Below are 27330 nucleotides of genomic sequence, written 5' to 3' on the forward strand. Positions count from 1 at the left end.
TACGGTGTATTGTACTAGTTAACTAACTAGTAAGTAGCCCCCACTTTTACGCTGTAACGAACGCATGCACTAGACCAGTCTGGTGTATTTGCACTGCAACACTCACTAATACCTATGTAAAGCGAATACGTCAGTACAAAGGGGAATTATCAAAAAATAAAGAGTTGAACTATAGGTAATTTTCGCGATATCACCTGCTATCTCCTATATTCCTGCAAATTTACAGGGCTAATTTGGCATATAATTAGAGCAGATAAAGGAATAGAATACCTTTTTTGCACAACCTTGGACAGATCTGCTTGTTTCCATGCTTTGTTGAAACCTCAAGCTACTACCAGACGACACATCTCTTGGTATAGAAATTCCACCGACAGACTCCCGGGTGTGAAGTTTCTACATGTTTCAAGATCAGTTCACCTTCTTGAAATCTCTGCAAGTACCATCTCCCCAATTTGCTTTTTCACTGAGATAGAGCCCTGATTTAAATGAAAGGATAAGATAGTTAGTAATGGGTTAGCTGATTTGAACTACAGTGGTACTTACCAGAAATCATGTACATCAATATGTCTGAATTGACCGATTAGCTCTGACGAGACTTTGTTCAATGGTAAGCAAATTTACATCTTCCCCAGTGATGTCTGATCTTTATCCTGCTTTGCAAGTTTGTTGATGTCGACCCATTCATAGGCTTCTGTACCATAGTTCAAGGCCTCGTCGTCTTTGCGTCGAACGTAGAATCAGCATCAGTGATCTACGATGAATGAAGGAGCAAGATAAAGAAGGGAGGGGTCGGCTTACTCAGACTACCCGACCTGCCAAAGTATGATTCCGCATGACTCAGTTCGTGTAAAAACAGACTCTCAGGAGTGCTGTCCAAGACTTCATCGATGTTTTCGGTCAGAAGCGATTTCAGAGGCTCCTGTTTCTTAGAAACGAGGGTTTTGTCTGTCCACGCTTTCCAGGCTCTGGGACAGACAGTCATAAAGTCCTTACTGTTATCTCTACTGCTGGTGACAAATGCAAGTGTCTTTTGGGCGCCATTTTCTTCTTTGCAGATACTGTCCTTGTTTTCTCTCCCGGTCGGAATAGACAGTGGATCATCCAATGCGTAGACGTCTGTTGTTATTCCATGTAATAGATTAATATCAAGACAAAGGAAGAGAAATACTCGTAGTATAGAAGTCAAGGGAACCTTACAGTCTCCGTCCTCGTCCTTTGTACCATCAGTCTTCCAAACGATTTCATCGCAATATACGTCGATTTTGAACCCATTCGTAGAATTTCCTTGATTGTATTTGCTCACGAAGCCTGTGCTCACAAATTAGCTTTTGGCCGACCAAAGATATCTGCCCAATTGAAAGGTTGACAGGCGTACCTGACAATGTTTTCACTTTGGCCTGGGCATTCTTCAGAGCGCTTTATCAGAGGCCTTGTATTCTCCATAAAGTGACAGATAAATATCAATGTATGACCTTTCAGTGGGGCGCATTTTCCTGCGGTCTTTGGCCAATGCGGTCTGGATTGTAGACAGAGATGATTTGGCACTGGATGTCTATTTGAAGGCAAACACAGCCAGTTAACAATTTACACGGGCTAGAAGTTGACACGAGCAAAGACTTAAGCCTCATAGAGGACTCACAACAGTATGCATATTATCCAGTACACTCCTAAAGAAATCTTGGTGGTTGACACACGAGCTGTGTAAACGGAATCCAGTATAGGCTCCTCCAGGATCTGTCCATGTGTCGGTAGATGGTTCCGAGTTGCGCCTTTCCACATAAACAGAGGCAATGGTCTGATTGAACTCAACCGGGAAGCCTTGAACAACATTGAAGATGCTTGCAAGGAGAACTAGGTGGCTGACAATGGCAAGCCATTCTCTGCTACGTGGACCAAAGATCATGGCTATGATCGAAAGAGCGTGCAGTCCAGCTTGAACAAAGTAGATCAAAAGAATGTGTTTTCAAAAGGGTGAAAATACATTTGGAAGAGGCCATAAGAGCAAGGGCATTTCTATATTTCTAAATAAAATAGTTACTCAAACTCCACCCCCTCCTCCTGTCGTGATTGGCTTCACAGTAGTAATCTCTACGCGAGGCACGCGTTTATCTCCAACTTCTCTCTGTATTTGGCCCCCTAAACCCATGTGGATCAAATTTCGTCTTGATACTCTGTAAAAAATTTACTGGCATGTAAATAACTCACTCGTGACTCATAGATATAGCGTATGATGCAGATCTTCAAGTCGGCGTAGGCAAAGGTACGCGCAGTATTCGCCAGATAGGGCCGTCCCCACCTGAATAGGGGCTGAAACTTGAAATAGGGGGACATGGATAGTGTGTAAGTGTTTTGAGTGGAGTTAGTTGCGCGAATTCCACACATATTCAAGTTTGGCCTCAAGTTACAGTATGTGCAAAGTACTTTGTACCCTCAGGACTCTGGCAGCATAAATCTGTGATCCACCCACCTAAACCCCCATTTTGATCATTTGTAAGGTATGACAATACAAAACCGAGATATTATACAAGTTTCAGACCCAATCACCTTGATAAAAGCCGGAGTTAAGGTAACCATGATCTCAGAATACAAGACTATATAACAGTATCGAAGGGAAAGATGTGGATCGCAGATTCATGCGAAATACTAGAGAGGGTATTGTGCCTATAGCACTACTTATGCCTTAGTGGATATTCACATTGTCACAAAGATATCACACGGCAGGGAACCACTTTAAATTTGTTCCAGGGGTCAGTTCATCCAGGAGCCCAAAACACCAGTCTGACCCTGTCCTCTGCCCTTAATTCAGCGCCTTTAATTGCAAAGGATCATCTAAATTCTACTAGTGATATCCCCCATTTAGTAAATGATCATTACCCGACCCGATACCCGAGACTATACTCCGAGTTGTTTATGTACACACTGAGCGGAGAACACGGACCCACATAGCTTATCTGGGTTCGATTCCTCGCGCTACGTCTCGTATCTAGAGTCGACTATAGATCTGTTTAATATTGATTATTCATCTGAAAGACACGCTCCTCATCAACAGATACGTGAGACCCTCAACCCCTGGGAACTAATGCGACGGGCCCTAGGAACGACGGCTAACGGCCCCAGGAGCTCCCATTACCCAAAAATACTGATGCCCCTATCAACGAACCGGGTACCGGGCTAAGTATTTTCCCGCGTGATCACATGATGAGACGCGACCCTTATTCGTTTTGGAAAAGCGCGTCGGGCACGCTGTTTTCACGCAACTTATCCTAGCTATATATCAATCATGACTGATGCTTCTGACGATGACAAACTTTGCGGCAAGCTTGTTATGAAGTTCTGTCAGATACTGGGCTCCGTTGGTGTACCAAATGTCCTCTGGGGCAATTATCTGTTGACAATTTACGGGGTCCCAACAATCACTGACGTTTGTACCTGCTTTTCTTCTGATAGGAAAATTACTGAACAGCATGACAGGATGTAGCTTTTGTTATTCCTGATGATAAAATTGAGAAAGCTTCGTATGCTCTTGAGCATTCCGGCTTTCCTCCTTGTGCAAAGCAGCTGAATTGCCCTCATTTGCGAGGTTTTAAGGCTCGGCCTCCTTCGGAACACGTCCACGTCAGCGATGAGCTTGCATTATCTTTGTACCGAAAGTCTGACACTCTCTGGGAATTTGAAGGTCTTGATGACTGTCGGTTCGAGAAGTCCCTAGATATTCTAAGTGCTTCAGATGTTCGGCTTCCATCAGCAATTCCTGGCCGTGGCCAAGGACGGCTATCACCGGAGTATTCACTCGTGCGAATCCCAAGTACTACTAGGTTTTGCGAAGCTTTGATCCTTCTCCTCTGCAGAGACTACAACACTATCTATGAAACTTACTGGATGGCACTCTTGACATATATACTGGAATACATGGATGAAACGGATATCTTTGATGGGAACAACCTGGCGGATGAGTATAAAGGATTCTTTTTTGCTCTCAAAAAGGGTGATTCGTCGATGTTTTTGCTTCTGGAACAGCTTCGCTGTACTTTGTTTTCAAGCGATCGCTTGACGATAGAATATACTTGAGAATCATACAGGGACAATCATTCATTTGACGACTAGTTCAGTAAAAACTGTCGTCTCGTAATTTCCTAGATACAATATGTTTTCGTGCTGTCAAAGCCTGCCGCCTAGCAAAAGTAGTACCCCCTCTGGTTCGAAATAAATCTTGTAACATGATTCGGTTCACTAAAGTCGCAATTGAAGTGTGTGTGTGACCAAAGGCCCAAAGTTTCACCACACCGCTCTTCCGGCAAGTCTCCCCAGACAGATCGGTCATAAAACCAGAGGAGATCTTGCTGTCTGCATTTTGAGGATCGACAACCTCTTTATTGTCCAGTGGAAAATAATGGGTGAGCACGACAACCTTGCGATCAGGTTCTAGGCGCGAAATCACATCGATTTCATGGTTGAGCCAGTCAAGGTCAGCGCGGTGCGCTGCTTGATGAGCATCAAGGGACCAGTCATCAACATGGTAGAAATCATTTATGCCGAAACCGACATTCTCTTTTTGATCATGTGCCACTTGTGAGAAAAGAGTACATCCCAGAACGCTGACTGTTGATGAAATGTCGTAGCGTGCTTTATCGAGGAAACCAAGTTGGCCGAGCGGCTCGCCTGACTTGGGCGCCGAGTCCATTATGAAGCGCTTGATCTTCAATTTGGTTTCGAACCAGTTGCTGTGATAGGGTTCATGGTTACCCACAACCAGAAACACAACACGAAATGCATTGAGTTGTCTGCGAAGGAAATTGAAGAAATCCTTATCCTTGACGTAACCGATGTCGCCGACCAATGCGAGGTATGGCGCTTTGGCTTCAATATGGAAAATAGCATATGCTTGAGGAGATTCCAAATGAAGATCAGACAAGATCTGCAATTCTGTTTCAGCCATCGGCGGCAATATGAGATGCAAAATGTTTTGGAATACTCGAAGAGTTTCGTGGGAGGAAAGGTGTTGCCCAGCGCTTAGTACTATTTAGTTCATGTACGATACTTGCGATGAGAGCTCTCTCTCTCTCTCTCTGTCTTCTTTTCTTCTCTGCTTTTGTTACTTTTCGTCGAAATACTATGATGTTTCAATATTTGAGTCCTCACAACCGCAGTGAATACTGCATGCCTAGTACAATATTTTAGTAGTAACCTAATAGTGTTCAGGATATATAGTAGTATTTATTGATATCCGACTAATACTACTAGAGTAAATCTTTTCCCAACTTGAAGACATAGAAGAGATGTAGTATATTTTTTAGGGCTACACCCTAGAGAGAAGTTATTTATATCTGTTATTTTAAGATGTTTGTAGACACTATGGTCGAAGACAGTGATGCAAGGATCTTCCATCGCAACCCCATTGCGCTCATCCACCACTTACCATTTCTCCAGCTACCAATTAATAAAGACCTCTCTCTCCTGGCACCGATATCCGACCAGGCTCCGATCCCTTTTTCTCTATCTATAAGTCATCATCATCAGATTCGGTAGGAAACTGATAAGATGCTATCGCCTCCTCCCTAGTCATGTCAATATCAAGGACGACAGGGAGTGGAGGAGGCAGCGGAAAATACGCATTCTCTGAGATACCGTCCTTCACCTCTAAGAACCGGACATGCCGAGACTCATATCCTAGCATACCAAAATTTTCCAAATCTTCAAGTAAATGGTCCATAACCTCCCAAGCTTTCCGTCCATTACGGATACGCGAGCCCCATCTCATATTCTCCTTGTAGTGTTGCTCAGCTTCTTCATCCTTGAATTTGAAAAAGTAAACCAAACGTCGAGCGGCCTGTCCACGGTACTCAATTTTCCCATCCATCCATGCATGATATTGAGAAAGAAATCCTACCATGGGATGAGGTGGTTTCTCTGGAGAATCCCAGTCGGGCTCTTCATGCCAGTGTATCATGCCGTAACATTTTTCCAAAGACAACACGGTAGTATCATCCAAGTCCGCAGGAAAATAAACAGTCAAGATCTCATAAAGCTTTTGCGGCGGAGAAGCAGGGTTTGCCCTTATTATTTGCAGACAATCACCAATTGGCCAGACAAGGTCACGTTTCAAGAAGCGGGGTGCGAGAACTTCTTCTAATTTGGAAAATAGCTCTGACGCGAGAAATATTTCTCTGGCGGCGTAGTTTTCCCACTCTATACTTCTTGGTTAGAGATTTATTTGTCGCGCCTAGCAAGGGCCGGTGCTACTTACCGATTATTAACCACTCGATGCCGCTAAGCTCGCGCGGACTACCTCGCGCAACAACCTGGCATCCATTCTGCTGAGATAGATGTTGTAAGAAACTGAAAAGTCTGCCATTTCCCGGAGTGGTATCGGTGGCTACTTTCAGTGATAACAATTCAAGCAGTTGTCGTCGTGGAGAAACATGATGTAATGGTGTTTCAATTTCCCCGGCCTCCATTCTGACTGGTCAGGCAAGAAAACAGAATCGCTCGGTGGTGATGAAGGGAATAAAACAGAGCCAAGCCAGGGACTCAACGCCAACTATTTATTATGATTTTAGCTAGTCATTTCCGCCCCTCTCGTAATGTACAGATTACCGAGAGGAATGGCCCCACCCGGCTGAACCAAATATACGCGTATTTTACGTCAAACAAAGGGTAACGTTCCATGACCGCGTATTAGCATGTCAGCTGTAAAAATAAAAATGATAAGAAAACAAGGAGCGTGAGACTACAAGCAAATAAGTTGGACTTTTCACTAAATTAATAGCGTAGCACGGTATGTAATTAGAACCAGGAACAACTCTTAGCTAGTATGGCAGCTCAGCGATTTGTCATGTCTTCTAATTTCTAGCTAGCGGCACGTAAACTTACTATAGTCTCCTGTGTTTTAGCTAGTTGTACGCCGGCAGGTTAGTAGTATGGTGGGCGACCATACTCATGCGAATTCCTGCTGTTGTATGTTTTGTTTCTGTTTTTGCTTTGTTTTTCCCATTTCTCACAGCCCGACTGGGTAGATGCCTCCCAGTCTCAGATGCTCCGATCTCACAACCACCAATATGACTTGGTGACGAGTCCACCGACGGCGAGGACAATATTTTTCAACAATTCCATTACCCGCAAGAGTTCTTCGCCGACAGTATCTAGTTTCGTTAAATTTTTTAATACTACACATCTGTTTGTCTAGACTTAAGACCTTGGGGGTTGCTTTTTAGTGTGGAAACGCTAGGGTTTTGCATCCTTAACTCATGGCATATCTTGAGAGACGACACAACTTATCTAGACAAAGTATAAAAATAGAGAAAGCCACACCAAAGTGAAGGCATCAATCCGACAACTGAATCTCCCAGATCAACTGGGCAATATCCTTGAGCTCCTGCTCATCAATAACGATATCGTGCTCTCTAGGAGGTTCGGCTGGTCTGAGGAAGAGAAGATGGAAGGGAATAAGGAGCGGGCCACCGTTCACTGCGACTTCGTCACCTGGACTGCTTTCTATGATCTCGATGGTCTGAACGAGTTCAATCTCTGTGTTTGCACCAGTATATTGCCATCTCTCGATGGTGATTTTGGGGCGCCGTCGGTCTGCCTTTAGGGCTAGTACGATCTTTGCGAGACCATCGATTGGGTCGAGCCACCGGCCAACATCACGACGCAGTTTGGCGCTTGTCTCAGTGATTGCTGTTTCCACTACCACAGTAGGTCTTCGCGGAGTTCCAGGTGGTGTTCGTCTTGGGCCCCATGCAGCATCTGGTTCTTTGGAGCCATTGGCCACAGAAAATGTGGTGGAACCGTAGTGGTAGATCGATCTTTCAAGCCCCATGGGACCTAATGCGTCCCCCATAGCTGATTCGAGAGCAATAGAGAGTTCTTCGTGTTCGTGAAGGATCATTTTGACGGCTAATGAATTGATATGTCGATCGAATGTGGTGTGGATAGAAAGGTTTGGTTCGGTATTCGGATCTAGGAAGTCACGATTGTAGGTAGCCGTATCAATAGAGAAAACAACATATTCAACAACATCTTCAGACTCCTCCAAAGAGTCTAAATTTCCATCATGGTATATTCCATTCGTCATAGTTCTAATAGGATGCAGTGAACGATAAAGGCGCTCGCGCTCAAGGTCAATGATTTGCGGGAAATCTTCTTTCCGATAGGTATACCGTCTGACAGATAAAGGTAGCCCTTCCGGGCCACAGTTCCATTCGTTGAGCTCAGACATTGCATGTGCGTTTAGTAGGACGTAGAGGGAATACGAAATCATGTAGAACTAAATTTACTATTATCTAACGATGGCGTATCGGGCGACCAACGTAATGGCCCAAACAAAGGCGGTGAACATGTGCGAGACGCGAATCGTGCATGTTTTGCTTTCTATTTTTTTCACTGGTGTCAAAGAAATACGAACTAGATACTACTAATAGTAGCCGCGGAGCCCAGCAATCACGAGTCTCAACTAAAGGCTTCACTGAAATTACACGGTTGGATTCTCTGTGCTTTGAATAAGGAGCTTCTCACCGAGGCGTCCATGCATTGTTTGATGGAAAACATCCAGTATACCCACGAACAAGCGCGATACGAATCATTATTTTCTGAGCCGAATTGGGCAACACAATGTCGTAACCAGATGTGTTGGTTCGAGGGCTTCGTCGCCGGTCTTTTTGGATTCTGGTCCAGTGTTTCTCTCCCTTTTGACTGCTTTTTCTCCACCAATATCATATATCATGCCTCGCCTTTCATGCCTATTCTTGAAAAGCCTTAAGCAATGAAGCTTTCGTCTCTGGCCCTCATCTTCTTGGAATGAATCTCTAGATATCCTATTTTTGTAAGGAAGCTTTGCCTTGGTGCGGATGATGGTGTTAGGTTCGGGAGGCCCCGTCCCGTTGCGGACCTGGCGGGGACGAGTGGTGGGGGTCGGGTGGGCCGAAGGAGGGACTTCAAGGCCCTGACACCAGACTCGGTGAATATCATATGTATAGAAAATTCATCTGCGTAGATAGTTGGGGTGTCATATGAGGAACGGTTGAGGGGCAGACTTGGGGTAATGTAAACAGAACAAGGCGGCTGCAGTCACACCACCTCCTCTTACCGCTTTTCTCCTTAGGCCCTTCACCACATCACCCCAACTGTCATGTCTTACGGGCCAAAAAGTCGTGGCTACTGACGTTCACTATGAAAGCTTCTTACTCTGATGAGCTTAATTATTAGCCCACTCAATACTGGTAAGAACCTGATTATTCAGTTTTCGTGCAGATAGCCACCTTCATCTTAGACCTTTTATATTTGTGATGAATTTTTTTAGATTGTGCCTTTCCCAAGGGTTGCTGTGAATACTGTTGAGATTAATCAACAGATGAAGACGTCATTGAATCCTTTTAGTGGATACCAGTAAGGAATTAACCAAGTGAGAGATCAATAGAATGGGTTCACGAGGAAGACGAGCTCGCCTGGCACATTATGCATCTGCCTCACGTCGGAATGCCAGTGGTTAATTGCGTTGTCTCGATCGAGAAACCTTGGAAGGGCTGATGTAGCTTGTTGAAGAGCTGTAGCTGTCTGGCGGTGACGCTAGCCCTAGACTTTTTGGAGTTGGAGGGAGTAAAGAAGAACGGTTCGCTTTTGTCACTCCTTCAATTTTTGCTTTCTGTTGTCTCTGGAACCTTGGAATTGGAACTTGAAGTCCCATCCGAACAATACTACTTAAGCAAGTGAAGGTGAAGGTGATCGGAAACCAAAAAGGGAGAGAAAAGTAAGGAGGGGGGAATATATGGTCAAACTCAAGAGTAAGGAAAGACCGAAACCGGAATCAAAATCAAAATCCGAACTAGCATATGTATCTACTAGTTAACACGCTGCCACCACCACCAGTTCCTAGGTCAGTAGTCTCAGGCAGCTAGTGTCTAGTCTAGCAATTCTCGAAAACAGGCACAACACCAGACCAATTCCCCCTAGCTCTCTCATCCCAATACCCATCCTTCCCACCCTTAAGTCGCCAAACAACCTCCCCATCACCCTCATCACCAACCCGCGTAAACCAGCGCGGAGTCCAAGCCTCACCCGCATCCTCCATCTCACGACGACGCGCGCGTTGCCCTTCTTCCAGCTGGACCTTGACTTCCTCCGCTTTATCGAGATCACCTTCTTCCAGCGCGCGCTGATCAGGACGCAGACGCGAGTCTGTGGCTGGAAGATGATTTTCCTCCACGGGTGTGATTTCATTCAGGGCCGCAGCGAAGGCCGTAAGACCGTAGTGCTTCGGCGCGTTGGGGACGAGGGGTCCAGCAGTCCAGATCGGTTTACCAGATGGTGTTGAGCCATCGCGAGTGAGGGATAGTGCTGTTGGCCAGGATCCCGTCAGACCCAGTGCGAGCGGTTTGTTATACGAGTCCACAGCGCGGGTGGAGACTTCTTCACTGCGGCCGGAGAACATGCCGCCAGCTTTGAAGGTTGTGATTGTTCGTTGGCCGGTGGTTTCGTTTGCGACGGTAAGTTCGCCGACGGGCTCGACGTACTTCTCGCCGGCGATGATGTTGCGTAGGAAGGATGTTGCTACTATCCAGCTGAAGCGCTCGCCGGTGGCATGGAGGCTTATGCGGACTCGGCCTTCTGTTGTGATTTCTGCGGACTTGCCCCAGAATTTCTGACTTGGCATGGGCGATTGCGAGAGACTCCAGTCGCGACTGTCGGCTTGGTAGGCGAGTTGGACGGGGCGGTGGGAGACCTTTTCGGCAATGAAGCGGAAGCCTAGGTCTTCGCGGACTAGTTCGTAGGTTTCGCCGAGCATGGGGTTGAAAGGTTTGCGGATGGATCGTTCTCGGACTCGGTTGCTTGATAGAGATGATAGTGCGAATGCGGTGACGTACATCAGTCGTTCAGTGCTGTCGGAGATCTGGGCAGCCTTGTCCAGCATCGATGAGTACTCGACAATCTCGGCGGCACGCTGTAGTAGAGAAAGAGGCTCGTTCGCGGAAACGGGCATGGATATCGTAGATAGATCTTTGCCGACGTTCTTGCGCAGGAATCCGATCAGACTGGGTGGGAGGACCGTCGGAGCTAATATGTTTTGACGGCGACGGACAACATCCAACGGAAGGGGAGACAATGATTTGGGTTTGACTGGGAATAATGGAGCGGCGTTACTGCTATCTTGAGGGGCCGTTGATTCGTCGTCCTCGTCACTATCCGAAGGAGCATCGTCGACTTGCTCGGTAGCGGTGCCGGGTCGTTCTCCATTTTTCTCCTTCTTCGTCACTATCTTGGATTGTAAGGAGAGGGGAGTTACCACCTCCATCATTAGCATCGAAGAATTCCAAGTCCTCAGACTCCATACTCCGACGGGGGGCCAGAGAGACTGCCGAGCGGGGTGGGTGTCGTCGCTGTCTACTCTCGGAGAGAAGAGTAGAGAATTCCGTCACAACATTATCTAGATCACGCAGAACAGCCATCAAATGGTCATGAAACTCGTCCGTTCCATCACCATGGCTGGCAATACTGGCAGCCTTGCCGGTGGGCACCACCAGCTGAGAAGAACTTGAGTTCGTCTGCTCCGGTCCCGGGGGACGCTTAGCACTAGTATTGGAAGTTCCACTGGTCTTGCGCTTCCAGAAAGGCCGTTTGGGGTCGCGGTCACCACTAGGGGCTTCACTCGTTGCAGATGCAGGTTGAGGACTTGGGGATCGGCCACGGGTGCGTTCCGGCGCAGCGGGCGCAGGAGTCGTCAGGTACTTGGGGTCGGTATCTCTAGCAAGGCGGCGCACTGCATCACGCGAGCCAGATACCTTACCAACCAAACTTTCCACCCTCGTCCATTCATGCTCTTCCTCCGCAGAGGGTTGGTCGGGGAGAGAGATGCGCAATTCAGGAGGACCGCCGAGATGAGATAATCCATTACCCTTGGGTGTCTCCGGAGCAGAGGCTTTCTCCAAAGCTCCCTTCCAAGAAACAAAGTCTTGGTCGCTGCTGGCGCGGAGATGCCAGATCTCCGTTCCGGAGTCAATGGAGATCTCACGGGACTTGTCGTTGGTCGCTACGGCCGCCAATGAAAGCGGGATGGCGCCTCGTAATGCTGACGAATTCGGGTCATGGTAATATGACAGAGTGCATGATGTAAAGTCCAAAGAGAAGAACCGACGCGCCCAGCCCTGGCCTCGCTTACGCCGGCGCTTTTGCAGCTGACCCGTGTGGACGGTTGACGTGGAGGTAAATGCGGTCTGCGCGCTCAGGGTCGATCGGCTGTTCCCACGGCGGCGAGTCTTGGGTTGCGAGAGGGATTCGGTTGAGCCACTGGTCGCGGCGCGAGCGATCGAAGGTGTCGCGGAACTATGCGGTTGTAGACCGGTCGGATAAGTCAGGAGAACGAGGGTGACGGTCTTGGAGATTTGTTTGGAGAAGGTGTTGTCGAAGACCAGCGCGTAGTTTCCTGCCTCATTTATAGGCACATCGTAGGTCCCTTGAGAAATCTTGTCGGCTTCGCACTTTCCAGTCCATTTGATAGTCTTGAGGCCGATGGCTGTAAGCTTGTCGATGACGGTGGATTGTTGATTGCGGGACCCGGAGTTCGCGGTTGCGGGGAGATTCTCGTTGGAATCGGTGCTGTGGGAATCGGAGGGGAGATGAGTGCCGAGAGAGTTGGACTGGCCGGGATGCTTGAAGATGCCAAAGTTGACCGACTTCTTGTGCGGTTGAATGCTCCATGAGATGGTGTGGCCTGCGCCCACATTGACCCAGCGCACGAAGTAGGACTGTAGGAGACCGGGTTGATTAGCATGACTAGGACCCAGAGAGAGAAAAGAGCAATGGGGGATGTCAATGAGTGAAACTTACCTTGCTATGGATCTCCAGCTCTTCCATTGCAGCCATGGTGCCCAGAGTCAGAGTGGTTGCAGGAACAGGAAAGGTGTTGAGGTGTCAGCCTTATGACGACGAGAGCCGTCGCGGTCCGGTGGAGTTGCGGCTGAAAGGGGGAGGCAACTGTTGATCAAGTCTGACACATTTGTTTCCCTGGTGTAAAGAAACAACGAAATAAAAGGATATAAAAGAAAACAATTCTTGAAATCCGGGGGGAATACGATGGCGGGGCAAAAGGTAAGTCAAATGCAAAATGACCTAGGCCGAGGAATCACACTTCACATGGTCCCTGGCGATGTCATCGCTCGGCTTCACACTTGGTACCGGAATTTGGGGAATCGGGGAATTGGGGAATCTATCAATCTTTCAATCTACTCTTTTTTTTTACTGCACATCAGGATAATACTGGAAATTTGTATCCATTGTAACTGAAAGCTTAGTTACACAATGCTCATATTCCCCCAACGGCCAACAGGTGTATCAAATTAAAGTAAAAAGAGGCAAAGATAAAAGAAGAGCGGTACAATGAACTCAAATGCAATGCCCAGATTTTGTTTTTTGATCCGCTTTTCCTTGGATGAGTGAATGGAAAATTGCAATGAAAGAAACGTAGATAGTACACTATACAGAAGAGCATCTGCGCTCACCTCCTGATCCGGCTCTGCATGTTACTAAACATCAACTTGAAGCCATTGCAAAGGGCCTGCATGTCGGGATAGGGGTTCTTCTGGAGCTCGTAACCTTGAGGAATCACCTTCACTAGCCAGTTCTGGAGTCGCGAGTTCTCGCCTGCCTTGAAGCAAAGGTAGAAGTAGCCGGGGTATTTGGGATTGGTGCAGAAGGCATAGGCGGATCGACGCGGGTTAGCCTTGGTGTAAGTCTCGAGCCATTGGTCTGTCGAATTGGTTAGTTCAAAATTCCCCTGCAGGTGGGTGGATACTTGAAGTAGAATGGAATCATACCGGTCTCGGCCTTGCTGCCATCTTGGAATTTCTCATGTAGCGTCATCTCCTCGACCTTGCGGGCCATCGCCTTGACGTGGTTGACAATCAGGTCGTCCAGATCACTGTAGGTGTATTTGCCTCCCACTTTGAGAACACGACCCACGGAGAACTCATTCTCCTTATCCAGCTCCAGCACATCAATATGCTGATAGACACCCTGTGCCACCTTCCATGTAACGGCAAGATGGTCATGCCCACGGGATGATGGACGAATAACGACCTCGCCACGAGCGCGAGAGCCCAAATACTCCTCTGCCTGGGTAGAGTTGAATGGATGGAAGAGAGGATGCTTAATCACACGCATAGCTTGTCCACCCTGCTGTGTCTTCTCTTGCATGGCATCCTTGTCGGCACGTTCCTGCTGATCATCCCAATCGCCGTAGCCGCGGTCCGGGTTGCGATAGGAGGGATGACTGATTTGATCTTCATGCAGGGACACATTGCAGGAGAAGGTTTTGCGGTTGAGGAACAAAATCTTAGCCGGAACTGTCTGATGGGGCGCATAGGCGTTGCGCACTGGCAGATCATGGGGCACGCCGAGTTCGGTCTCTGCGACCAGCGCATCGACTCCACAGTCTAGTTTGGCATCAATGTGATCTTCGAACACCCGCTTGATCGCAATAGGAACCACCATGCCAGCGTGTAACGATTCCGCCGTCTCACCGGTGAGCATGGTAAAGATGTCATCGCTGCTGAGGAAGACGAATTGTTTGCGCAGCTCCTCATACGGTTGTTGCAACTCTGCACGAATGGTTTCAAGAGTCGCACGCTTCCGCTGGTTGAGGTTCTTCTCGAGCTGCTCCGCATACTCCTCCAGGATCAGGTCATTGACGCGATCTTGTTGCTCGTCGCGGAATAACTTCCGAACAATGGCACCGGTACCGTTCTCATCGGTCTCGGCCTTGATATCTTCCTCATCCAGCTCCAAAGCATCGGCGGCCATCTTGCGCGCAATATCGTAGTCTTCGGGATGGACACGAGTGTTGTCGAGTGGGTCGGCGTCCGGATCGGCATTTTCATAATCAATGAACACAAAGCTAGCACAATTGTTCCATACCTTGATACCCATCGCAGGATATTGGATGTTTTCACCGACACCCAGCAGGTCCATTCGGTTGTTCACGTTGCCTCCATTCATGTTAACAACCTTGAGAAGATGTGCTGCTTTACGGGGCCCAAGTCCACAGACATAAGGAAGGAGATTAGCGCTTGCTGTGTCGTGAACGGCCTCATTGAGGTCCACTCCCACCAAGTTGACCATGTCAACAAGAGCTGTCTCCAGCTGCTTGAGCAGCAGCTCTTCTGTCACCAACTGCTGGCCAGGCTTAAATTGGATGGACACAATGTCGCGACCGAGTGAAGCATACTCCTTCAGGGGTGATTGCAGATATCGGGCCAAAGCGACACAGTAGTGCGTTAATGGTCCAAAGCCTGGGTTATCTTGACGGGCTCTCGGGCTTTGGTGGTAAAGACGAGCGACTTCATCGTTGACAATAACGACCTCCAAAGGATCACTGATCTCTTCATCGCGGTCATCTGTGTAAAATGCGCCACGAATATCCTTTAACTCAACGAGCTCAGACAATAGCTTGTAGAGACGACGAGTCTCCGGTGTCATACCAGACACGCCAATAACATCTGGCTTGCGTCTCTCCACCAAATCCAAAAACGCTGCCACATTTGCGCCGTCATTGACACCACGGCTTTGGTCACCAACCGACAAGTCTGAGAATTTTCCATTTTCTAGCACACGACCATCTTCCTCGACATAGGCCCAGTGGATAGGATCTCTACCCACAACACCGTTTCCGCAGGAGAGCGCAATGATTCGAGGTACTGTGCCCAGAACCATACCCTTGGGTTTATAAGGAGCTTGGTCCAGTCGTTGAGAGAATGCCTCGCGGCACTCCCTGGCAACATGGTTCTCACACTCTTGGCGAATGTTTTCCTTGACACTGCGGTTGATGAGGCGCTCCAGCTTTACCAAAGCCATATCCAAAACTTCCCGGCGAAGGCGGTTCCATGCGTCGGCGACTTCTGAGTAGTTGTCAGATTCGATGTCGGTGTACAGTCGCTGGCGAAACTGATTGAAATTCTCGAAGCGCACTCGAACTTCCACAAGGCCCTCCTCTTCGGCCTTCAGCATGCGCAAGAACATTTCCGGCTGACGAGCAATATCACTAAGTTGCTGGTTTCGCAGGTATTTAAATTCGTAGTAAGGATGCTGTTCATCAATTCGGCGCAAACCCTTCTCTGTGCGGAAGCAATCGACAACACCATTCATGTAATATGCTTGTCGAATGACCTTGCGCATTTTTGCGCTGCAAGAGATTTCCTCGGCAAGCATGGACTTGGCGGCTTTCAGAACATGAGAGCCGTTTGCGAAGTTGCTATCCACAAATTGATCGGCTAGTTCGTCTGGGCCCTCGCTGGGATCTTCTGTGTATTGGCGTCGACCCTCTTTAGAGGCGTTTTGTGCAAAGGCGTCTGCAGTAATGCCAAAGGCACGCACCAAGCCATACGCCTTGCCGTTCCGAACTCGTTCAAAGATAGTCTTACCGGTCGTCTTGCGTCGCTGAGTTTCGCCGTTGCTTTCGCCATTCACAGCCGATGCATCATGGATTTGAGAGGCATATTGGAAGTGCATATATTCTTGCACATCCTGCAGCTCCTCGACGGTGGTCGCCGAAACGGAAAGGTCCTCAACAATGCTATCACTAACATTGAAAAGTCTTTGTAAATTTTCATATGTCTTTTGGATCGTGGTGCGTCTGTCGATGAACGAGCGGAACTTGAGGTCGTATTCGAAGATATCCCATAAGTCAGTCATGTTCAGAAGCTTTTCAGCACGAACATGGTATTGCGCCGATTCATCCGCAGGGTCCTCCCCGTTAAGAGTCTCCTTCACAGCGTGGATCATGTAGTCCTTGCGGTGTTGGAAGATGAAGGGAACTTCATAATCATCCGTAATCAAGAATTCAAGCATCTTTGCCACCGATCGTTGGAAAGGCTCACGCAGTTCCGGGTCCATGCGCTTCTTGAGGAGCATCAGATTCGAGATCCAAACAGCTTCCTCTCTGAACTGGTCCTCCGAAAGCACCACATGGCGGTATGGCTTGCGCGAAAGTTGATGGCGTTCGGGCTCATCCAGCAGACGGATCTCATTGTCCTCCTCCGTCAACATTCTTTCCGCTAGCTCTGAGGGTTCGAAAACATCGGTCATGTTGATCTTTCGCGACTCGGTCACTTTATCTTCCTCCTCCTGTTCTTCGATGTCGAGGGCGAATCTGTATTCTGTACCATCGCCAAATGCAGCACGTAGGTCTTCCAGGGCATTTTCGTCGAGGCCGGCACCTTCGGTAGCACCAAGACCGGGTACATGTGCTCGGGATGGAGGCGCAACTTCCAGATCATCTCGTTCACGTTGACCTTCTTCGTCTGAAAATGTGTCCTCTTCGATAAAGTCGTCGAACTCGTCGTGTCCGCCACGACGGGGGCCAGCATGTTTGTAAGGTTCTGGTTCCTCCTCCTCGTCTGAATTGAAGATGGCATCAACACCTTGGGATGGTTGGTGGCTATCACGGTCTTTTCTGCGCTTGAGGCGTTTGAATTTATTCTGTTAATCGGTAGACAATGACCGCGTTAGCAAATGTACCACGGCGCTTTTCGAGGAATTTCCCCGAAAAAAAAAACGCAAAGTGAATTTCCAAATAAGCGCATACCTCAGAAGGTTGACCACGGCTCAGCCCAGGTACATGCTCGCCGATGAGCTCCAGATCATCCTCGTCGAGATGTTCCTCTTCACGGGGGCGTGATCGCTTGCTCCTGTGGTGACGGCGGCGGTCTTCGATCTCTTCATCTTCGTCGACGATGAATCCTTCACGAACCTATCGCATGAATTGATTGTTAGCGCGCATGTTTCATCCATGGGACGCAAGCTCCAACTCACGGCGCGAGCGGCCTCTTCGTCGTCGTCCTCTTCTTCGTCTTCCTCGCTCGAGTCATTGTAATGGTTGGCGGTCCCAGCACCCTGGCGGACCTCGCCCTCATCGCCATCGTAATCCTCAGCGACATCTGCATCATTCTCGTCGTCATCCCTCATGGCCTCGCCATCGACCAAGTCGCGGAGACTCATGGTGGCTGGTCGGTAGCGATCCTTATTCCTAATGGAAAGTGAACAAGGACCAAAGGTATGAAGATGGAGAGGACGATAGCGCAGATCCGGCACCTGGCAGTGCCCGATTCAAAAAGGCGAAGGAATGGGAGTGGGTTGGATAGAGTTGAAAGAGAAAGTGAGAGCAGAGCAGAGCGCGCGAAGGCAGGGAAACCTACGACTGGCCGGTACTTGTGGCTAGTGCAGAGTGGCTGACACCTCTACAAATTGGGTTAGCCCAGGTTTATGTCATCACACCAGCCACCGTTCACTTTCCAGATCACGTGCTGGGCATATAGTGCCTGAGTCTGACTGCATTGCATGGTCGAGTCGGATCCTGCATTGTCGATTTTCTATGCAGTACTGTTCCTGGCTAGTTGTCCTTTGGTACCTTATTTACTGCTATTATTTACTTAATACTTAATAGATATCTTTGGTGAATATTTTCGCAAACCCAGAATCTACTCTTTCAAAGAGGGATTTTTCTTCCGAGGAACAGCTCCTATGGGGTAAAGACCAGTGGAGAAAGCAGGGAACACCTGTGTTTCAAATAATAGTAAAGTCTTCAACGTAGGAAAGACATATTGGAATATCCCACCGCCCCTTTCTGTGACCCTGCACATCCTTTTTCCCCCATTTGACTATTTTTGGCGCCAGCTGCCCATCCTCTCGGTGTTGTTGGTCCAGTCGATGCGCCCGCAAGGCCCAATCAGCGCCGCCAAGCACACATCTTAAGGTGATATCGGGTTCCCCGCCGCTAGTTCGCGCTTCTGCTTCTCCCTCTCCCATCAGCGCGGTCGGTCTTGCGCTGAGCCGATTCCTCTCTCCCTTTTCTCCCCCACCTTCTTTGTCGACTTGACTTGTCATCATCTCCTGTTTACACAGCTATGGCCGACCAGTTCAAGGCCCGGACGTTGAAACGCAAGAACGTCAAAGGCCTTGCCCTCAATGCGACCCCCAAGCCCGCCGCCGCGAATGCCTCCGACGGTGATGCCCAAGTTCCCGGGGCCGTCGGTAACTCAGAGGGTACTCATACAGATACCCTGGAAATTGGCCTGGAGTTCCGACTTGATCTCCGAAGTGAGGACCTGGTGACGTTGAAAGAGCTGGGAGCCGGTAATGGAGGCACAGTCTCCAAGGTGATGCACGCATCGACCAAGGTGGTCATGGCCCGAAAGGTGAGTCTCTTGAATGCGTATTTTCTCTTGTTCGTTTTCAATTCATCCAACTCCAAGCTAAATAATTTCCCGTCTACTAGATCATCCGAGTCGATGCCAAAGAAAACGTGCGAAAACAGATTCTCCGAGAACTTCGAGTGGGACACGACTGCAATTCCAACAATATTGTGACCTTTTACGGTGCCTTCCAGAACGAGGCCCGAGATATCGTCCTGTGTATGGAATATATGGACTGCGGGTAAGTTTCGAGCGCGGGGATTAGTCCCGTTGATGATGACCCCTCCTGGTGGCTGACGATTGTGGCACGCAGATCTCTCGACCATATCTCAAAGAATTTCGGTCCCGTTCGAGTTGACGTACTGGGCAAAATTACGGAATCAGTTCTTGCTGGTCTGGTTTATCTGTATGAAGTTCACCGTATCATGCATCGCGATATTAAACCTTCCAACATTCTGGTCAACTCCCGCGGAAACATCAAGCTGTGTGATTTTGGTGTCGCTACGGAAACCGTCAACTCTATCGCCGATACCTTTGTTGGAACATCGACCTACATGGCCCCGGAGCGTATCCAGGGAGGCGCCTATACCGTCCGCTCAGACGTGTGGAGTGTTGGTTTGACTGTCATGGAACTGGCCGTTGGACGATTCCCATTTGATACTTCGGAATCAACGGCAGGAGACCGAGCCAGTGCCGGTCCAATGGGTATTTTGGATCTGCTTCAGCAAATCGTTCACGAGACTGCGCCTAAGCTGCCCAAGAGCGATGCTTTCCCACCCATCCTGCACGATTTTGTTGGGAAGTGTCTACTGAAGAAGTCCGAGGAGCGCCCAACTCCGCGAGAGCTTTATGTATGTTATAAATGCGCCCGAACCCTTGGGTATCACCGTGACTAACACTTTCGGATATAGGACAAGGATGCTTTCCTACAGGCGGCAAAGCGTACGCCAGTTGACCTGCAAGAATGGGCCATCAGTATGATGGAGCGTCACAATCGCAAGTCCTACTTACAGCCCCCGGCGCCGAAGTCTCTCAAGGACCCTCAGACCTCCACCCCAATAATTTCATCTACTGTTCCTACACCTGTTGCAGCGCCCCCAGCACCGCCCGCACCAATCTCCAAGCCTCCTCCCCCTCCCATCAGCAAGACAGTCCGCAGCCCACCGCCACAGCAATCACCCTATCACCAACAGCAATCATCCTACCCAAAACACCCTCCTTCGGGAGAAATCCCACTCAACATTGGCAGCGACTTCCCGATGCCCAACCGCTACTACGGCCACCAGCCTCAAAGCTACTCGACCCGCACCAACTCCGCGAAATCCCCTCCACCCCCATCATTGGAGCACCTGTCCCTGGAAACAAAAGATGACAGTGATCACCGATCTCGCCGCCCCAGTCGCCAGCACCTAGGCGACCCCGTCTCAGCCGTCGACGCCCCTTCGCGACCCTTTATGAGCCCACGCTCCGCGAGCTCCCACAACACCAAGTCCCGCACAAACTTGAACCCAGCAACCTTGCCCATCCGCGCGACTCCCCCGCCAACCGGTCCACCCCCACCCCCACCAGTCTCCGCAGGTGGAAACTATCGCGGATACCCCGGTTACGGCATGCCAGGCGCGACATCTTGAGCGATTAGAAAGCGAAGCGATACCTGCCTAAAATACAAAAAACACGACACAAGCCAGGGATGCCGATATGCCATGTTTTAAATGATTTCTCGCGATGTCCGGCCATCTCAGATGCGTTTTGCATATGCATGAACATGAACATGATATTGACACTGCGCCTTCGAGCTGCATTAGCCCCATCGAGCCCTTTACATTTACTCTACACACTTTCTTTGTCTTGTCTTGTCTAGCCTGTCATCTTCGTCCTGCTCACCTTGCGAACGAGATTGTTTTATCCCAAGCCCGCCTCACTCGGAGTCGAAAGCAAGCACACTATTTTATCCATCCATCCATCCCATCCCATCCCATCCCCTTCCCTGAATCGATACATTTTGACCTCTTTTCGTTTCACATTTCCTTTCTATTATTTCTTTCCTTCTTTCCAATCTTGCCTTCCCTTCTATTCCCCAACTCTATTCCTGGACACTCCTCTTTTTCTTTCCTTTCTTTTCTTTCTACAAATGGTACAGGCCCCCTCCTCCCTCGCCCTCGCATTTCCAATGACCACCCTGGCACGAACCAAATGACCCCGGACGATCTTGGACTTGTGGTTTGTTTTGTTTTCTGCATGATACGGCGTACATAGTGCAAGCTCTGATGATTCAATCTCATATTAAATCTGGTTCTTTTTTCCCTGAATAGTGCGGTGCCCGTTCTGGCATTACCTACTAGTAGGTAGATTGTCTTCGTACTCTCGGTCTGGTCATGGCTTAAGTATTAGGAAGAGCCGCCCTCGGGTATTATATCCCCACTTTGAACCTTGGAAGTTTCAGGTTCTCTGGCAGTGATGGGATAGGCACGCTGAGTCTGCTGGTACTACTAATAGTACTAGCAGTACTAGCTATACAATGAATAGTACTAGTACAATTGGAACCAAGCTACTGGATAGTTTTCTTCGGGGAAATACAATCATAGAAGTCCGAGTCGATGTCTTGCCCACGGGCCAAACATCATAGATAAACATTTAAAAAATATACCCGTATAGATACAGATTCACCACATACAAGCATAAAGTAAGGCTCTGGAACGACACAACACAACACAACACAACACAGCAAAAAGAAAACTCCGAAAACAATCACAAGAGTTCAACAACGTACAACCATTCTTTCCATCCGACGCCAATACCGACACCGACACCGACACCGAAATAAAAGCAAATCATACAAAAAGTCACATAAGAATAGACCCCCACAAATCAAGACAGCAAAAAGACAACGAAATCTTCTACACGCGGATATTCTATTCTCACTCACGACAAGCTCGGTCCAGCAAGCGGGCTAGGACCCGGCGTCGGGGCGAGATTGGGGTTCTGACTCGGAGTCAAGTTCGGCGGGGCAGGAGCCAGATCCATCATCGACATCACAGACGGACTATTATGAGCGGGCGTGGAAGGCGTTGACGCGGATGTTTTCGCTCCACGAGTACTTGAGCTTCCGCCGCGAGCAGAGCCTCCACGAGCGCCGCGGCCTTCGTGCGCCGCTGAAGCCGATGTACCGTTTCGTTCGCCGTGCTTTTCAGCGTCGGCTTTTTTGGACCCGCGGGGTCGGCGCGAGGTACCGCCTCTTGAACCGGGGCCGCGGAGAGGCAGACCTGTATCTTGGGATATGGGGACGGCGGCGGCGATGGGGACATGGGGGTGTGAAGCCAGGGCTCGACCTCGGCCTGTGCCTCGTCCGCGACCACGGCCGCGCTTGATTGTTCCGTCGGCACTGTATTGCTGGTTAGTTTGTGGTTCAATTGGAAATGTAGCAAGGAAGGAGACTGACCGTTCCACCTGGACTTTGTCACCCTCTGGTACGAGCGGGCCACTGTATACGAAGAATCCGTCTTTACTTGCAGCGGCTTGTTCCTGCCAAGCCATCTCGCTGTCGTCAACGAAGGGGTCGTCTCGATCGTACTCTTCCACCTTCTTGCGCCGCCTCTTCTTGCCATCGCTGGCCTCGGAGGGTGCACCGTTGGTCCCGGTTCCTGCGCCTCCCATGGTAATGTCTCCGTCCATATCACTATCGCGATCCACATCGAGACTTAGGTCTTCTTCGGCGCTCTCTCCGGCAGACTTGCCCTTATCGTTGCGCTCGAGGGCAGCACCCGCAGCGGCAACACGGGCGAGACGCTCTTTGTGCGCGGCGAGGCGAGGATGTAATGCTGCGAATCCATACTGCTCCTCTGCTAATTGCGCAAAGTTCACGATCTGGTTTCCCTTTTGCAAGGGAACGTGAACGATGATGTTGGGCGTGCTGCGCGCATCCGGGGACTTGGAATCGTCTGCGCCGCCAAATAAGGCGGTGGTAATCAACCCAGATCCTTGGGGGAGTGGTGGAGCTTCCTTGGTCGCGCGACCCGGCTTTGGTGACGGGGCCTTGGAGGATGGCGCAGTAGCGGCACCCTTCTCTTTCTTAGCGCTTGATGCGATTGGTTCTTTTGAATCAATGTCCATGGCATCGGAGGATTGTTGGGATTTCTGCGGGGTAAATGCTTGCACTGAGGGTTCGACTTGTCGTGGAGGCTGCTGCGACTGAGCTGGTTGATGCTGAAGCGCTGGCGGGGAGAGTTCCAACTGGGGAGGTTGTGACAGCGGTGGATTTTGACCCGAAGCTGTATATGACGCATGGTAATTGGATGGTATTGACTGGGTCACGGGAGTTGGACCATTCGAGGGTGATGATACCGGCATTGGTGATGGAGCTAGGGAAGGATGGGAGGGCGCAGGAGCCACGGCATGCGGCGCCGGGGAGGAAATAGTCGAGACATGGCCAGAGGTAGATCGAGCAAGTTGTGGATAGGACGGTTGTGAGCTTTGGGTAGGTGGATCGATGATACTCGAGATGGCCGGCGAGGCACTGGCACGATAGTTATTTTGGGGCGAAACGGTGTGTGTTGGAGGACTATAAGCCGGGGCGGGAGAAGCTGTGCCGAAAGCTGAGCGAATCGGGTCAAAGTTCTGACCGCTGGTTCGAGGTGGTGGCTGCGTCGGCTGAGGAGGAGGGGGTTGTGAATGAGGCCGAGGCGGATAAGATTGATGAATGTTATACGCAGGGCTAGGCGCTGGTGGTGGGTGTGGACTCGGGGAGTAGGTTGGTGTTGGGGCGGGTGGAGCGGGGGGAGCAGTCGCAGGAGGTGCAGATACAGGCGCGGGTGTGGGTGTGGGCGTGGCTGCGGGTGGAGGTGCAGGTGCGGTTACTGGTGTAGGTGTAGGAGCTTGAGATGGAACTGCCGCTGGAACGGGAGCTGGAGCTGGAGCTGGGACTGGAGCTGGGACTGGAGTGGGGGCTGGAGCTGGAGTGGAAATAGGTTGTGGTGTAGGTTGGGGAGAAGGAGCAGCCTTCTGTGATGGAGTCCGGGGGTCTGCAGCTGCTGCGCCAGCCGTGGCTTCATCCGCTGGTTGCTCCAATTTCGCCTTCTTGCGTGCTGCCGCGGTGGTCATAGACTTTTCGCGTGGACGACGAGGGGCGCGAGTAGGCTTTTCTTTTTCTTTTGTTTCCTTTTCCTTTTTAGCCTTGGTATCGGGGGTGTTGGCCGTCTCTTCATCCTTCTTTCGACGCGACCGCCTAGTGGTGGAGGCACGTCGGGTGTTCAGCCCTCCGGCCTTGTCAGTTTCGACGGGCGGGGCTTCTTCTTTCGGGGCTGTCCCAGTTGTTTCCGTGGCCATGGTTGTGGAAATTGAGGAATTGGCGTAAATCAGTGATGGTGGAAGGTGTATAAGATGATAGCAAGGATGATGTTGAATGTTGAAAGTGGAGGTGAATGTGTAGGTCGACACGGTCGGGGGGGGGGGCTGACGAGGTTTAGAGAAATTGGGGGGAGAAGTGGGAGATGGACAAGGTGGAAAAGGTGGGAATGGAACACCAGATTGGATAAATCGAGGGGAAGAAGATGTTCGGGGGATTAGATTATTGAAACAAGAACATCAAAACTGGTGGTGGATAGGAAAGTGAAAAAGGAACATAGAGAAGGGGAAAAAGAAGGGGAAAAGAAGAAGAGAAAAGGGCGGGAAAGGGCGAAAGAAAGGGAAAAAATTAAAGGGAAAGGAAAGGGTAAGGAAAAAAGGTAAGGAAAGGGGAAAAGCGATCAAGGAGCAGGTTGGATGTGCTTGAATTGACAACCAGGACAGCGGTGGAAGAGAGATCTAAGCGTTGTATCAAATGGTTCTGGTGGTTCCAAGCTGAGCTCTTACTGAGAGATCTCTAACCTCTTGGATCCTATACTTTCAACTGATAATGGACATTTCATGAAGTAATTCGATTCAATTTTCCTCGATACGCGCGGATCTGGCGTTAGTGGAGGAGATCCATCATTTTCCCGCGTATACTTCGGCTCCGCAACCCTCTTAGGCCTAGACGCCTGTTGCATCGATGATCCCAGTACGAGATCTGGGGATCATTCGAGTGGGCCTTCAGTGTGGACATCTTGGATCGCTATGTTTATTTGATCATGAACCTTTCCGTTGGGTGTTGCACGCCTCTATCTTGTCTCAAAACTGGAGATTAATGCATCTGCTGTATCATCGGAGAGGTGTTGGGCATCAACAAGCGTGGGAGGTATAGAAACGATAAGGATGGATGAGAGTGAAGGCGATGTAGATGATAGAGGGAAATAATTTTAGCATAAATTGAGTGTCTTATAACCAAACTGACATTCACTAACTGCATAGATAGTTAACAGCTATGCCGTCAAGCCGGTTCCTAAGGTAAACTGGACATTGGGAACTCCCCAGACTTAAGTTGCAATCGTTAGGATTGCCTATCTGGGCCTAGCACATCCGCTATCAGAGCTAACCTATTCTGGTTAGTGCTATGCATGTATTCCCCAATTTTAACTTTTGGAAGGGTTGAGCCGCAGGCCCCGCCCTGACATAACAGAACTTCTTTTTTTCCCCTCTGCAATCCCATAATGGCTTTCCCCGGCGAGCGTTTCACTCTCGACCTCGAGGGCGATATTAATATCCCCTCAAATCCTCCAGCCTCTCCATTCGATTTGATCGGTGAAATCCGCGAGAGAAAGCCCACCGCCCCCAAACCGCCCGCACCGACGCCCACCGCTTCTTCCACTGGCTTCCCCGCCCACCGTCGCCGCAACAAACCCTCCTCGTTCAAGCAGCGCCGTACTGAGCAAGCCACCCCTACTGTTCCTCCAAAAGAAGATCTCACAAAAACTACCCCGCCTACTCTACAAGATGACAAGAGGTCTATCGGGGAGGAGAACACCCGCCACCTGGCATCCATGTCAGAGGCGCAGATCGAGAAAGAGCGGGAAGAGCTGATGGCATCGCTGGACCCCGGACTCCTAGAACGCTTCTTACGTCGTGCAAAGATCGACGAGGATGAAAAGGCCAGCGACAAAGCTCCCCCAGCAGCCGCAGCAGCCCCATCAACCTCGGCAAAGCAGGCAGAGGTCCAGGACGAAGAAGAATTACCCTCCAAATCCAAGAAATCAGTCTCATTCGACATCCCACCCCCAGCCAAAGCACCACCCAAGAAGCAAGAACCCACCCCGCCAACAAACTCGAAGCTACCACCAGGAGGACACGACGATCTCCCCCCAACAACCGTCCCAAAGGACCTCCACCCAGCATCAGAGTACCCAAACATGGACCCCTCAACCATCGAACGCTTCCACTTCCCCCAACCAACAAAGCCAATGCCAACCCTAGACCCATCCTCACCAAACTTCCTCGAAGATCTAAAAACTCACTACTTCCCCGAAATCACCCACGACCCCTCCTCCCTCTCCTGGCTCCAACCCCCGTCCTCCGACGAAGAAGACCCCGAATCTTCATCCGCCTACCACCCCGCCAGCAATGCCATCTCCATGGCCCCCTCATCAATCCGCTTCTCGCTGCGCGGCACGATCCTCGCGCCGGAAACATCCCTCTCCCTCCCGACGAACCTGGGCCTGCATCATCACGGTGATGACCCGCAGGCGGCGGGCTACACGATTCCCGAGCTGGCGATTCTATCGCGCTCGACGTTCCCTGCGCAGCGGTGCGTTGCGTGGCAAGTTCTTGGCCGGATTCTGTACCGGCTGGGCAAGGCTGAGTTTGGGGAGCGCGGCGGTCAGTTGTCAGAGGGACTGTGGTTTTGCATTGAGAAGGAGGGTGTTGTGGCGGGGATGCTGACTGAGGCGGATGGCGGGGTGAACTCCGATCTGGGGAAGATCAAGACGGATGGTAAGGATAAGAATGGTGGAGAGAGTGAGTCTGGTCCGCCTGTTGCGTCGGGGATTGGGCGCCATGCTAGTGCGACGGCTTGGGCTGTTGAGGGCGTTTGGTTGTGGCAGAAGGGTGGTGCTGGTGATCGGGGTTTGTTGAGAGAGGGGCAGCATCGGTCGACGTGATTGTATCAGCCTGAGCTTTCGGAGATTTTGTGCGTCGATTTTTTTTGGATTTCTCTGAGTGGGATATTGCATCGCAGCGTGGCTTTTATATATAGATTCATGACGTACTTCTAATTAACTTCGATCTAGAAGTTGATACTAAAAATATA

At 49.9% G+C, this 27330-nt stretch overlaps 9 protein-coding genes across 9 annotated transcripts; 2 read left to right on the top strand and 7 right to left on the bottom strand.

Moving 5' to 3' along the window:
• Positions 1 to 408: 408 nt before the first annotated feature.
• On the bottom strand, positions 409 to 1903 carry N7533_000561 (uncharacterized protein; the record flags this gene model as incomplete). The annotated part of the gene is made up of 7 exons (XM_057097211.1): positions 409 to 463; positions 544 to 567; positions 622 to 718; positions 799 to 1116; positions 1198 to 1308; positions 1376 to 1406; positions 1640 to 1903. The coding sequence occupies 7 exons, from the start codon at positions 1901 to 1903 to the stop codon at positions 409 to 411; spliced, it is 900 nt and encodes a 299-aa protein (XP_056965704.1).
• Positions 1904 to 4105: 2202 nt separating this feature from the next.
• N7533_000562 (uncharacterized protein) lies at positions 4106 to 4936 on the bottom strand (the record flags this gene model as incomplete). Its single annotated transcript, XM_057097212.1, has 1 exon — positions 4106 to 4936. One exon carries the CDS (start codon positions 4934 to 4936, stop codon positions 4106 to 4108), a length of 831 nt encoding a protein of 276 aa, XP_056965705.1.
• Positions 4937 to 5497: 561 nt separating this feature from the next.
• Positions 5498 to 6455, bottom strand: N7533_000563 (uncharacterized protein; the record flags this gene model as incomplete). Its single annotated transcript, XM_057097213.1, has 2 exons — positions 5498 to 6191; positions 6256 to 6455. The coding sequence occupies 2 exons, from the start codon at positions 6453 to 6455 to the stop codon at positions 5498 to 5500; spliced, it is 894 nt and encodes a 297-aa protein (XP_056965706.1).
• An 866-nt stretch (positions 6456 to 7321) lies between these two features.
• N7533_000564 (uncharacterized protein) lies at positions 7322 to 8218 on the bottom strand (the record flags this gene model as incomplete). Its single annotated transcript, XM_057097214.1, has 1 exon — positions 7322 to 8218. The coding sequence occupies one exon, from the start codon at positions 8216 to 8218 to the stop codon at positions 7322 to 7324; it is 897 nt and encodes a 298-aa protein (XP_056965707.1).
• A 1683-nt stretch (positions 8219 to 9901) lies between these two features.
• Positions 9902 to 12855, bottom strand: N7533_000565 (oxysterol-binding protein related protein OSH3; the record flags this gene model as incomplete). Its single annotated transcript, XM_057097215.1, has 3 exons — positions 9902 to 11247; positions 11279 to 12737; positions 12820 to 12855. 3 exons carry the CDS (start codon positions 12853 to 12855, stop codon positions 9902 to 9904), a joined length of 2841 nt encoding a protein of 946 aa, XP_056965708.1.
• A 631-nt stretch (positions 12856 to 13486) lies between these two features.
• spt6 (chromatin-remodeling histone chaperone SPT6) lies at positions 13487 to 17982 on the bottom strand (the record flags this gene model as incomplete). Its single annotated transcript, XM_057097216.1, has 4 exons — positions 13487 to 13737; positions 13806 to 17463; positions 17570 to 17734; positions 17797 to 17982. 4 exons carry the CDS (start codon positions 17980 to 17982, stop codon positions 13487 to 13489), a joined length of 4260 nt encoding a protein of 1419 aa, XP_056965709.1.
• Positions 17983 to 18887: 905 nt separating this feature from the next.
• Positions 18888 to 20806, top strand: ste7 (MAP kinase kinase Ste7; the record flags this gene model as incomplete). The annotated part of the gene is made up of 4 exons (XM_057097217.1): positions 18888 to 19178; positions 19259 to 19416; positions 19489 to 20026; positions 20087 to 20806. 4 exons carry the CDS (start codon positions 18888 to 18890, stop codon positions 20804 to 20806), a joined length of 1707 nt encoding a protein of 568 aa, XP_056965710.1.
• A 1291-nt stretch (positions 20807 to 22097) lies between these two features.
• Positions 22098 to 24497, bottom strand: N7533_000568 (uncharacterized protein; the record flags this gene model as incomplete). Its single annotated transcript, XM_057097218.1, has 1 exon — positions 22098 to 24497. The coding sequence occupies one exon, from the start codon at positions 24495 to 24497 to the stop codon at positions 22098 to 22100; it is 2400 nt and encodes a 799-aa protein (XP_056965711.1).
• A 1241-nt stretch (positions 24498 to 25738) lies between these two features.
• N7533_000569 (RPAP1 family protein) lies at positions 25739 to 27181 on the top strand (the record flags this gene model as incomplete). The annotated part of the gene is made up of 1 exon (XM_057097219.1): positions 25739 to 27181. One exon carries the CDS (start codon positions 25739 to 25741, stop codon positions 27179 to 27181), a length of 1443 nt encoding a protein of 480 aa, XP_056965712.1.
• Between the last annotated feature and the right edge of the window lie 149 nt (positions 27182 to 27330).

Source organism: Penicillium manginii (genome assembly GCF_028828005.1).
Source record: "Penicillium manginii strain IBT 31320 chromosome Unknown utg000001l:1.0-3466041.0:1.0-3467806.0, whole genome shotgun sequence".
Classification (NCBI taxonomy): domain Eukaryota; kingdom Fungi; phylum Ascomycota; class Eurotiomycetes; order Eurotiales; family Aspergillaceae; genus Penicillium; species Penicillium manginii.